We start from the raw sequence: 12,478 nt of genomic DNA, 5'->3' as shown, positions 1-12,478 counted from the left end.
ATATATATATATATATATATATAAAAACGTAAAATTAAAACAGAACACAAAGGATTCTGCAGTACATATATATATATCACACAAATGGTACTTGTGCCGGTGACATGTAAAAGCACCCATTACACTCTCAGAGTGATTGGCATTTGGAAGAGCATCCAGCTGTAGAAAACCATGCCAAATCAGACTGGAGCCTGGTGCAGCCTTTCTGCATATTCAAACTGTCCAACCCATACCAGCATGGACAACGGATGTTAAATGATGATGATGACATATATATATATATATATATATGCCACTATTACCAGTGAAGTCACCAAGTAATTTGCTAGAAACACACACACACACACACACACACACATCATCATCATCATTTAACATCTGTTTTACATGCTGGTATGGGTTGAACAGTTTGGCAGGAGCTGGTTAACTGGAGAGCTGCCTGGGTTCCATGCCTGTTTTTGCATGGTTTCTTATCTGGATGCCCTTCCTAATGCCAACGCTTTACTGAGTGTACTGGGAGCCTTCACGCAACGCGGGCACAGGTGCTTTTTACGTGCCACTGGCACCCACAAACTCGTAAGATTAGGATCTCTCAGCTGAAGTGGGATGCAGGGTATATGCCTGTCTGCAAGGACAACCACATATTTATGTAGCTTGATGTGTCTTCTCAAGTATAGTAAACCGCCAGAAGTCTTGGTCCCTTGTAATCCTTTCTGTGAGATCCAATGTCTGAAGATCCTTTTTTATCACTTCATTCCACGTCTTCCTAGGTCTACCCCTTCCACATGTTCCCTCCACAAATTAGAGCTTGGCACTTCTTGAAGCAACTGTCTTTATTCATATGCATTATATGACTGTACCAGCACAGTCTTCTTTCTTGCACACATCTGAGGCTCCATGTACCCAGTTTTTTTCTCGAATTACGTACACTCTGTTGTATATACATTCTAAAATTACCCATCCAGCATAACATACTGGCCTCATTTTTTTCACACCTTTGTATGTCTTCAACACTCACAGCTCACATATATCAATATGCACAATATCACACACACACACACACACACTTATCTGGCAATCTTTTGCACAGTTTCCTGTTACCGAATTATTTCTCTCATGAAATAATGGTCAGTCAGAACTTACAGTACACAAGATTTCCTCAAGGCGCCATGTAATGAGATTAAACCAGAACCATGGAATTGTAAAATGAACTTTTTAACCACACTGTTACGCTTGTGACTATTATTCAAATTACTTTGGTGTTAATGTGATTTATTTTTCTTGTTTTTTATTTTATTTTATCCCCCTCCTCCTTTTTTTCTAGGTGAATGCAGCTATATGTGATGAGGTGGTGAGAATAGAGGAGAAAGTTTTACAAGTGAAGGAGGAACGAAGGTAAGTGTGTTATTGTATTTTCCAGCATACAAGTCAAATTTTTCTGACAAAAATTTACTCCCAAAGAGAAGTAGATTGACTTGTACACCAAGATGAATTTGGAGGATTAAAAACTCCATGTGAAATGCAGCTGGATTTGGAAAGACAGTGATGATGTTTAAATGTTTACACTATATATTACGTCAACTTGTATACCGGAAAATACAGGAAATGAAATCCAAACAAAATGTTGCCTGATGGTCACTCTGTGAGTCATTGGTCTAGAGTAGCTTTCTGTCAGTAGTGCTGAGGATCTTTGAGTCAAATAATAATCTGAGGACAGCTGTGTAAAAAAGTGCCAAGCTCTAATTGTGGAGGGTACCTGTGGAAGGAGTAGACCCAGGAAGACGTGGGACAAAGTGGTAGGAAAGGATCTTTGGATGCTTGGCCTCACTGAGGAAATGACAAGGGACTGGGGGGTGTAACGATTTGCTATACTTGATAAGACGCGCCAAGCTAAGTAAAATCGCTGCCTTCCACACGTACAGGCTTGTCTTTTCAGATGCCGGTGCCACATTAATGCACCATTTTGATAGGGGCTGGCTAAGTAGAAGACTGCACCAGGTTGAGTTTTTATGGCTAGAAGCCCTTCCTAACAACAACCTTCTTACAGAGTGGACTATAAATGGTGATACACACACACACAAATATATGTATGTGTATGTGAGTATTTTGTCTTGACATTGAGCTGGTAACTGAAATAGATTTAACCTGCTTAGAAAATGAAAGGAAGGTTTGTTTTAGTGTATATAGTGATATGTTTGGGCCAATACAACTTGTGTATACATGTGCAGTCATTTTATGCATACAAACAAAATTTCAACTGCAAATTAATATTCAACTCTTTTGATACCTACCTGCCTGTGGCTACCTTTAGATCTATGATAAAAAAAAAATTATTTTAAAGTGTTCACATATAAATTAAAATCTTACAATTTTGTGCTAGAATCTTTCTTTTAGTTAAATTCCTAACATCAGCTTAGTAATCCTTTCTATTATAGGCACAAAACCTGAAATTTTGTTGGGTGGTGGGCAAGTTGATTACACTGACCTTAGTTTCCAAGTGGTACTTATATCATTGACCCTAAGAGGAAGAATGGCAAAGTTGCCTTTAGCAGAATTTGAACTCAGAATGTAAAGACAGATGAAATGCTGCTAAGCATTTTGTCCAACACAGTAATGATTCTGCTAGCTCACCACATTCATCAGCTTAATAATAGAAAGTCAATTATTTTACAATATACCTAAATGATTTTTTATTTTTTTCAAAATTAATTGACATATATCATCAGGATGATCTTGAGTTTGTTCACATTTGCATGATGCTGATCCTTCATCCAATCTGTCAACAGGTACTTCACATTGAGAACACATTCTTCTCCAATCACCAGAGTTAAGAAATGTAAAGCCTTGATATTAGCTAAGTGAGCGACCGCTTGGGAAGCCAAGACCCTGTAAACTCAGTCTTTGATATATATATATATATATATATATATATATATATATATATATATATATATATCGTGTTAGTTCATTAGAAATATTTTTACAAAATGGTTGATCTCTTTTACTCATTATTATAAAGTTCCTTCTGTTTTATATAGCTGAAGATTAGTCCTTAACGTAAGTCACTACTTCGGCTTTGTTTATCGTAAGTTTTAAAATTTTATTTTAACTACAGGTTTCTACTCCATAAGCTTCTCCAGTTCCAATCTATGACTGACCCAACATTAGCCAACATTAAGATGCCAGTTACTACAACTACTACAACCACCACTACATACCCTACTATACTCAAAGTGCCCACTGCTGTTACTACTCCTCAGCAAGTTCCTGCTGAACCGTCTGCAGCACCAGCAGTGCCTGCAAAGCCAAAAGTGAAAAAGAAACTCACTGAAAGAAAGAAAACAGTTACAGAGTTACTTGGTAAGATAACTTTGATGATCTACGTAGACATAAGAGAGGATTAAGAGTAAAGGGGCTGACTTGGCAAGCTATCAGGATCATCATCATCATTGTTTAACATCCGCTTTCCATGCTAGCATGGGTTAGACGATTTGACTGAGGACTGGTGAACCAGATGGCTACACCAGGCTTCAATCTGATCTGGCAGAGTTTCTACAGCTGGATGCCCTCCCTAACGCCAACCACTCCGAGAGTGTAGTGGGTGCTTTTACGTGCCACCGGCACAGTCAGGCAGTACTGGCAACAGCCACGCTCAAAATGGTGTTTTTTACATACCACCTGCACAGGAGCCAGTCCTGCAGCACTGGCAATGACCATGCTGAAAATGTGTTTTTTATGTGCTACCTGTACAGGAGTCAATCTGGTGGCACTGGCAACGACCACGCTCAAATGTTGTTTTTCATGTGCCAGTAAGGTGATGCTGGCTATGATCATGCACGAATGGTGCTTTTTACATGCCACCAGCACAGGACATATACATATATATAAATAATGGGCTTCTTTCTCTTTGTTATTCTATCATATCTACTTCAACCTTGCAGTCATCATCATCATCATCATTTAACATCCATTTTCCATGCTGGCATGGGTTGGATAGTTTGACCAGAGCTGGCAAGCAGGAGAGCTGCACAAGGTTCCAATCTGATTTGGCCTAGTCACTACAGCTGGATGCTCTTTCTAATGCCAACCACTTTACAGTGTGTCCTGGGTGCTTTTAATATGTCACCGGCACATACTACTTTATTTTCCCTTGATGATCAGTGCTACTACCCACAACATCTAATTCCTATCCTTCATCACATGCTACAAAATATTACACCAGTTCTATCTTCAGTTCAATCTGATTCATATCAATACTGACCTCTGGTGATTATTCCTTTACCTGTAGCTTTTAAACCATGTTGTTTCTTATTTCAGAAGAGAAATCGAAACCTAAAAAGGCCAAAACACAAGCCAGTAGCAAAAAGATAGTGCCACCAATTCCTCTAGATCCTTTAGGACGACCTGTTTTCCCATTATCCATTGGAGACTTGACAATTCACAGCCTTGGTGAAGTAAGTAGTAACTCATTTATGAAAACTTTTAATATGATTGTTATTACTTTGTGTTAAAGTATTGTTATTGCATTGTGCACCTGGCTGTGCAACTACAAGCAGATGTAGAGACTCTCTCTCCTTCACCTTTGATTCAATGAAATATCTAGGATATGATAGCTTGAGAGAAAGAAGACAACACAAGCACTTAGCTAATACTCATTATGTTTGAGTAGATTGGAGCAACATGAAATGAAGTACCTTGCTCAAGAATGCAATACAGAGAACAGTATAACAATATTAGAAAGAAAATGTTCATTATTTGTGAAATGATCTAACCTTACCACCAAATTACATTTCAAAATAAACGAACACTTAGAGAGCGCAAACCTCTGCCAAGGCAACACCAACATCCTCTTAATGATTAGCTGAAGATGATTTTTAAAATGAGAATATCTGAAATAAATTCAACTGCTCTCACAAACAAGAATACTAAAACCACTCTCAAAAATTAAGTAAAAACACGGAAAAATAATCCAGGACCCTTGTCTGGTACCAGATTGATCCCAAAATCTAATCAGTTCGTGCCAGTCACAAGGCCAAACATCCCTGAAAGTTTCATCCGAATCCATCCAGTGGTTCTTGAGATATCTTGTCCAAGGACAAACAAACAAACAAGACTGAAAACAATACCTCTGCCTTTGCTAAGGTGGAGGTAATTAAATTCATTCAAAGAAATTCAATATTTGATGATAAAGTTGAACTTTACGGTGAAAATTAATTCAATGGCAGCGACAATCTAAACCAATTTCTTACCATCTAGAAAATGATGAATGTGTTCTCTGCCATCTTCTATTTAACTCTGCATGAGTTCTCTACCCTCTCCTGCTTGAAGCCTCAACTCTGGATTCTTACTTTAATTATTCCATCCTTACATCTTCTTTTCGCCTTTCTCTATCTACTTTACTTTATTCTCTGTGGCCTATTTCCCCCACTTTCTTTATCTACTTGCTTTATTCTAAACCAACATACTCCCTTCTCCCAAATGCATCAAACACAGCCTTTCCAATAGGCTTCTTACCTAATATATATTCCAATTTCAGATTGTTCCTGATCGACCAAATTTCCATACTGAGGAACATATTTACCCCATTGGCTTCTGCAGTACCCGATTGTACGTAAGCACACGGCATCCAGATCAAAAGTGTCTTTATACTTGTAGTATATCAGATGGTGGAAATGGTCCCCTCGTAAGTTGCAATTTTTTTTCTTCTTAACTGTAAATCAGTATGGCCTTTTAATTGCTCAAATACTAAATTTTAAATCAAAGAAACAGCTTATCATTGGGCATTTCAAAGTTTTATATATGTTTGTATGTATATATATATATATATATATATATATATATGTATATGTAAAGAATAAAAGTTTAGAATGGTACAACAATGCACTATAAAACAAGAAATGGACTATATACCTGTTGTAATTTGGTTATCTATAGTCTGATGATATTTCGGAATTACAATTCCTTCTTCAGATCTTCTTGGCTGGAGTCTGCTATAAACGGTTTTCTTAACCGTACACACACACATCCTCACACATACATATACTGTATTTTAACATGTATAAGGAAACCTTTTTTTGTCAAAAATTAGCTTAAAAAAATGTGGAGTTTCTTATACATGGATAGTATTATAATCCCTTACAAAAACTTTTTTCAAAATTTTAAGCCCCCAAAATTAGAGGGTTCCTTATACACAAGGGTTCCTTATACATGTTAAAATACAGTATATAGTTAGATAGATACTGAACTAATTGACTAATATAAAGAAGTGAAATTGAAGCTGTGCTTGTGTTAATATGATTGGCAAAATGATTTCCCTGAGATGTAACAGTTTTGTTTCAGCCCACAAATTCACATCAAGAATATTTATTTCTTTATTACCCACAGGGGAGCTAAATATAGAGGGGACAAACAAGGACAGACAAGGGGATTAAGTCGATTACATCGACCCCAGTGATTAACTGGTACTTATTTAATCGACTCTGAAAGGATGAAAGGCAAAGTCGACCTCGGCGGAATTTGAACCCAGAACGTAACGGCAGACAAAATACCACTAGGCATTTTGCCCGGCTTGCTAATGTTTCTGCCAGCTCGCCACCTTGAATATTCAATATTCAATATTCACATCAAGAATATTGAAAAACTTCAATATTCACATCAAGAATATTCATCATCGTCGTTTAACATCCGCTTTCCATGCTAGCATGGGTTGGACGATTTGACTGAGGACTGGTGGACCAGGAGGCGACACCAGGCTCAAATTTGATTTGGCAGAGTTTCTACAGCTGGATGCCCTTCCTAACAAAACACAAAAACAGTATGAAATTAACTTGAACTTCAATTCATCTTGGTTATGTCCCTTCACATCCTGTTTTGTCTTTCCTTTCTTTTTTTTTTGGTCAGTCATTATTCACTATTATTCAATGTCCACTTTTTCTGTCATACATTGTCCCCTTAGAATCACTGCATTTCAGTGACTAATAACAATGGCAGAATCAGAGAATCAGTTGACCATGCTAATAATTTCTCTTTTATTTGCAGTTTGAAATATCTGCTGATGACCAAAAACAAATTTTGTGCCACCGTGATCCCTCAGAATGTCACAGCAAATTACTGCAATTAATTAATCAATCACGGTAAGTTTATTGGAGGTTTTGTCTTTGTTTACATTGTTTTTTATTTGTTTCTTTTCTTTTTTATTATTAATTGTTTTCTTGATTGATTTACCAGAATATTTTTATACTGGAAAGTGGTTTGAAGATCTGTTGTTGACTTTGCAGTGTATATGCTGTACATGTTAGACTTATTCTATCAGTCTCTTTTGCCAAACTGCTAAGTTACGGGAATGTAAACACACCAGCATTGGTTGTCAAGCGATGTTGGGGGGACAAACACAGACACACAAACATACATATATACAACCGGCTTCTTTCAGTTTCCGCCTACCAAATCCACTCACAAGGCTTTGGTCGGCCCGAGGCTATAGTAGAAGACACTTGCCCAAAGTGCCACAACCCGGAACCATGTGGTTCGTAAGCAAGCTACTTGCCTCACAGGCGCTCCTAAAATATGTATATATTTTATGACTGGGTGCCCTTTCTGTTGCCAACCCTCACCTGTTTCCTCCAAGCAAAGCAATGCTTCCCCTTGTTTGAACATGTTATCTGGGAAGATCAAAAAATAAACCACTCTGCAGAGTGGTTGGTGTTAGGAACGGCATCCAGCCATAAAAACCCTGCCAAAATAGACACAGTAGCCTGGTGTAGTCTTCTACCTGACTGGCTCCTGTCAAACATCCTACCCATGCATGCATGGAAGATGGACATTAAACGATGATGATAATGATTTACATATATATCTATGTGAGTCGAGGATAGATGCAGGCACATCTGTGTGATTGAGAAGTTTGCTTCCTGACTACATGGTTTTAGGTTCAGTCTCACTGTGTGACACCTTGAGTAAGTGTTTCCTACTACAGCCCTGAAGCCAGCCAAAGCCTTTGGAGTTCTGGTAGATGAAACCTGAAGGAAGCTTGTCCTATGCATGTATTTGTATACATGCATTGCTGGTGTCATGTACAAAGCACCCACTACACTCTCGGAGTGGTTGGCATTAGAAAGGGCATCCAGCTATAGGAACCTTGCCAGATCAGATCGGAGCCTGGTGCAGCTGCTGGCTCTTCAGATCTCAGTTAAACCATCCAACTCATGCCAGCATGAAAAATGGACCTTAAACAATGATGATGATGTGTGTGTGTTTGTGCCTCTTTGTCTTGACATCGCAGGGGACTTGTACAGGAGTAACACTACTATTATAAGCTGTCATTCATTTTGATCTTCCCCGAAAAGCCTTACCTTGCTTGGAAATAGGCGAGGGTTGGCAACAGGAAGAGCACTCAGTCATAAAACATCTACCTCAATGAACTCTGCCTTGTGCAAAAGTGGATAGCAAAATCATTAGCATGCAGGGCAAAATGCATAGTGGCGTTTCATCCATCTTTACAGTTTGAGTTCAAATTCTGCCTTGACTTCCACCCTTTTGGGTTCGATGAAATAAGTACCGGTTGAACACTGGGATTGATGTAATCAACTGATCCCCTCCCCCCAAATTTTAGGCCTTGTACCTATAATAGAAAGGATCTGTATTATTATTATTATTATTTTCATTATCATCTTTCAATTCTGTTTCCATTTCTTGCTGTGTGTCTTCCTGATTCCTAGGGCAGAGAATATTATTATTATTATTATTATTATTATTATTATCATTATTATTATCATCATCATCATCATCATCATCATCACCATCATCATCATCATCATCATCATCATCATCATCATCATCATCATCATCATCATCATCATCATCATCATTCAATTCTGTTTCCATTTCTTGCTGTGTGTCTTCCTGATTCCTAGGGCAAAGAATATTATTATTATTATTATTATTATTATTATTATTATTATTATTATTATTATTATTATTATTATTATTAATATTATTATTATTAAGCTGAATATATTTTCTGTTTCAATTTCACTTAGGGGTTACGACCTTGTGGCCACTCATGGTGCTGGTCCGGAGTTTTTTGGGTTGTCGCACCCGATTGTACAGAACCTTATCCAGAGCTGTCCTGGTGCACGGAAATGTTCCCTTTATAAATGGATCAAGTTTGAAGTTAGCAAGACTGAAAACATCTGCAGTTCGATTACTACTGAAGATGACCCCACCATTTCGGTGGAAGCTCTTCGATCACTGCAGTCAGTTTCTCAAGGTAAAAAATCAAAAAAAAAAACACACCAAAGTTAATTGGCTTTCTTCTTTATTTTGGGGTTTTGTTTTGTTGCTTTTTTTTTTTTGTTATTTTCCTGAATGGATGCTTTATTTAGGTTTAAGAAAGTTATCACCGCCATCATCCTCATCATCAGCAGCAGCAGCAGCAACATTAACACCATACCAGCACCACCCCCACCACCACTGACATCATCAGTATTATTATCAACATCATCATTAACATAACTACCATCATCAACACCATTACCAGCCACCATCACCACTATCCCCAGCACCAACACCAGCACCTCCAGCATCATTATCATCGTCATCATTATAACCACCCCATTATCACCATCATTGACATAACTACCGGTTTCGATTCCCAGACCGGGCGTTGTGAGTGTTTATTGAGCGAAAACACCTAAAGCTCCACGAGGCTCCGGCAGGGGATGGTGGCAAACCCTGCTGTACTCTTCTACCACAACTTTCTCTCACTCTCTCTTCCTGTTTCTGTTGTACCTATATTTCAAAGGGCCAGCCTTGTCACACTGTGTCATGCTGAGTATCCCCAAGAACTACGTTACGGGTACACTTGTCTGTGGAATGCTCAGTCACTTGCACGTTAATTTCACGAGCAGGCTGTTCCGTTGATCGGATCAACTGGAACCCTCGACGTCGTAAGCGACGGAGTGCCAACAACATTCAAATGAGGTTTGCTAATTTTTCACGCAATATCTCGCTTATTTCTATTTAAAATGTTATTTTGATCATTCCAACGTGTTTCTAAGGCTGTTTTATGCTAGAAATCAAAGTTTTATAAAAAAAATTCCAGTTAATAGAATTATGGAAGGTAATGGGTTAAAAGGACGAAGCCTCTATGCAAACATATCAAAACAGTTGCAAAAAAACAAAAAACAAAGGAAAGAAATAAAAAAAATTTAAATAAGATCTTGGAATTGCAGATAGACAATCTGTTCAATGTGAATGATCTTTTATCAGAGAGTATCTCTTGAACATCTCTAAATGGTTGTTATTTTGTTCAAGACCTTGCCCAAACAATGTTATCACTTTCCTTTTTCCATATATGTATATTTCTCTCTTTCGTCGATGTATGTTTATCTTAAACCTGTTGCACCTCAACAGTATTCCTGACCTTGTTTTATAGTTGGACAACTATAAAAATAAATATATATATATATATATAAAAAAAAAAAACAAGCCTCTTCAAAATTATGGGTAGAGCAAATTTGGATGATGCTGATATTAAGGATCATGATGAGGAGGAAGAGGCAGGAGGTGGGGTGGTAATTTGTTAAAGTAAAGATGCATCTAGTTTGCACTGATGTAGTTGGTGACAGGAAGGGCATAGAAGTTGATCATCATGTTCCTGTAATTTGACGATTGTTATTTTCCTTATTGCAGATTTTTGGCAAATCTATAGAATTTTTTTTCTTTCTTCATACAAGGATTTGATTTGAATATATTTTGATGGATCTTAAGTTGCATCCATGTCTATTACAACTGTAAAACGGTTAACATTGTTTAATGTCTGTTTTCCCTGCTGGCATGGGTTGGACAGTTTGATTGAAACTGTCAAGCCATAGGACTGTTCCAAACTCCAAACTCTGCTTCAGCATGGTTTCTATGGCTGGGCGCCCCTCATAACGCCAAACCACTTTACAGAGTGCACTGGATACTTTTGACTTGGCAGCAGCACCAGTGAGGTTACCTGGTAATTTGCAAGACAAAACCCCTCAACAGAAGCAGGAGTATAGTTCACTGGGATGTGATTTTGTGCCAGGTGTTAAGAGGCTAAATTATGACAGCAGAACAGCAACAGGTGTGTTGCAACGGACTAAATTCATGGTTACCCCAACTGGAAAAGGAGAGAAGATATGAAAGAAATGTCAAAGTGTAACTGCAAGTTACAGGAACGTGATAATCAACAGAAGTTATTGATTGGATGGTGGTCAGATGGTGGTATTAAACAATGATTTTTTACTTGTTCTGAATTTTAAGTTTTGATACAGTTGTAAAACAGGTAAGGGTTGGTCATAAAATACTGGCCTTAATATACCCGCTAGCCCAGAAAAATAGATACTCAATAAATGAAAAGAAAATGATGTAAGTTGTCAAGAGAGATTTGTTATCAGAAACAAAAGAATGGGGTACATGCCTATTTATGATTCTGTTTGGGTAGGCATAAGACCATGACCTCAATTGAATGATCTGAAAGTGTTACACCATCTCCACTCATCCCACCTTCCTGCTTGATCCTTTGTCTTGTATTCTCCCCTATGTTCACTTCGTACCTTGAGAGTATAGTCTGGGATTCTGTCACCATATCTTATCTCCCTTTTAGCTCCTCTTGCCTGCTCTTTCCTATTGCAGGGGGAGCCATGTATCTCCTGGTGGGATTGATTGCTCAGCCTGCTAGAAATAGCAATCAAATCTCACAAAATTAGAAAACGACACATTGGACAATGTCATTCTTAGATATACAAAAATATGAGTATGGTCATGGTAGGACCGTCTTTGATCAAATTTCTGCTTAATCAAGACTGACCTGGAGTAGACAACAATAAGCTGTAGCATTTATTTATCTTATTCATAAAATTTTTATTTTGCTTAATATTTAATAAAAACAAGCAAAATTACAAACATAGAAGAATTAAAACCTTTCTTTTCATAAATTTAATTTTCTGTTTTTTTGCAGGAAGCAAATTTCAGACTTGAAGCCATTGAAAAGACGTTTCCAATATAGATACATAAGTATTCATGTGGTGCTGAGTCAATTCCGCAGGCAGTATGCAGAAATATAAAATTGACAGATGTCTAACTGAAGATAAAAATCATAAATAATAATAATAATCATAATAATGGAAATCATTTCAGATCTCAAAACATTTTGCTTTTATATCATTATTTTCTAAAACTGCAAGAGAACAAATAAACAAACCTAACTGTAAGCCTGGTGCAGCCGCTAGCTCTCCAGATCTCAGTCAAACCGTCCAACCCATGCCAGTATGGAAAACGGACGTTAAACGATGACGATGATGATGATTTCATGTATATTTTATATATTTTATATTTTGTGTTTTTTTAATGTCAGATACTTTATATCTATAAACTTAATCTTTCCTTGTACTGTTGACTTCTAGCTTTCTTTTCTTTAATTTATTATTTTTATCATATATGGGGGGGGGGG

At 37.5% G+C, this 12,478-nt stretch overlaps 1 protein-coding gene across 1 annotated transcript; it reads left to right on the top strand.

The window, feature by feature from the left end:
- Window positions 1-1,317: 1,317 nt before the first annotated feature.
- Window positions 1,318-12,417, top strand: LOC106868347 (transforming growth factor beta regulator 1). The gene is made up of 7 exons (XM_014913560.2): window positions 1,318-1,395; window positions 3,116-3,360; window positions 4,318-4,454; window positions 5,537-5,683; window positions 7,039-7,133; window positions 9,039-9,268; window positions 11,987-12,417. Exons 2-7 carry the CDS (start codon window positions 3,150-3,152, stop codon window positions 12,004-12,006), a joined length of 840 nt encoding a protein of 279 aa, XP_014769046.2. The 5' UTR covers window positions 1,318-1,395; window positions 3,116-3,149; the 3' UTR covers window positions 12,007-12,417.
- The last annotated feature ends 61 nt before the right edge of the window (window positions 12,418-12,478 follow it).

This window comes from Octopus bimaculoides, chromosome 5 (genome assembly GCF_001194135.2).
Source record: "Octopus bimaculoides isolate UCB-OBI-ISO-001 chromosome 5, ASM119413v2, whole genome shotgun sequence".
Classification (NCBI taxonomy): Eukaryota; Metazoa; Mollusca; class Cephalopoda; order Octopoda; family Octopodidae; genus Octopus; species Octopus bimaculoides.
The sequence above is the reverse complement of the archived record's forward strand: the minus strand, read 5'-3'. Positions and strand labels throughout refer to the sequence as shown.

Bases quoted from the DNA above. Each gene is read 5' to 3' on its own strand.
- LOC106868347 (XM_014913560.2), top strand. From the start codon at position 3,150: ATGACTGACCCAACATTAGCCAACATTAAGATGCCAGTTACTACAACT. The intron at 3,361-4,317 runs GTAAGATAACTT...TTCTTATTTCAG, and splicing joins AACAGTTACAGAGTTACTTG to AAGAGAAATCGAAACCTAAA. The intron at 9,269-11,986 runs GTAAAAAATCAA...GTTTTTTTGCAG, and splicing joins ACTGCAGTCAGTTTCTCAAG to GAAGCAAATTTCAGACTTGA.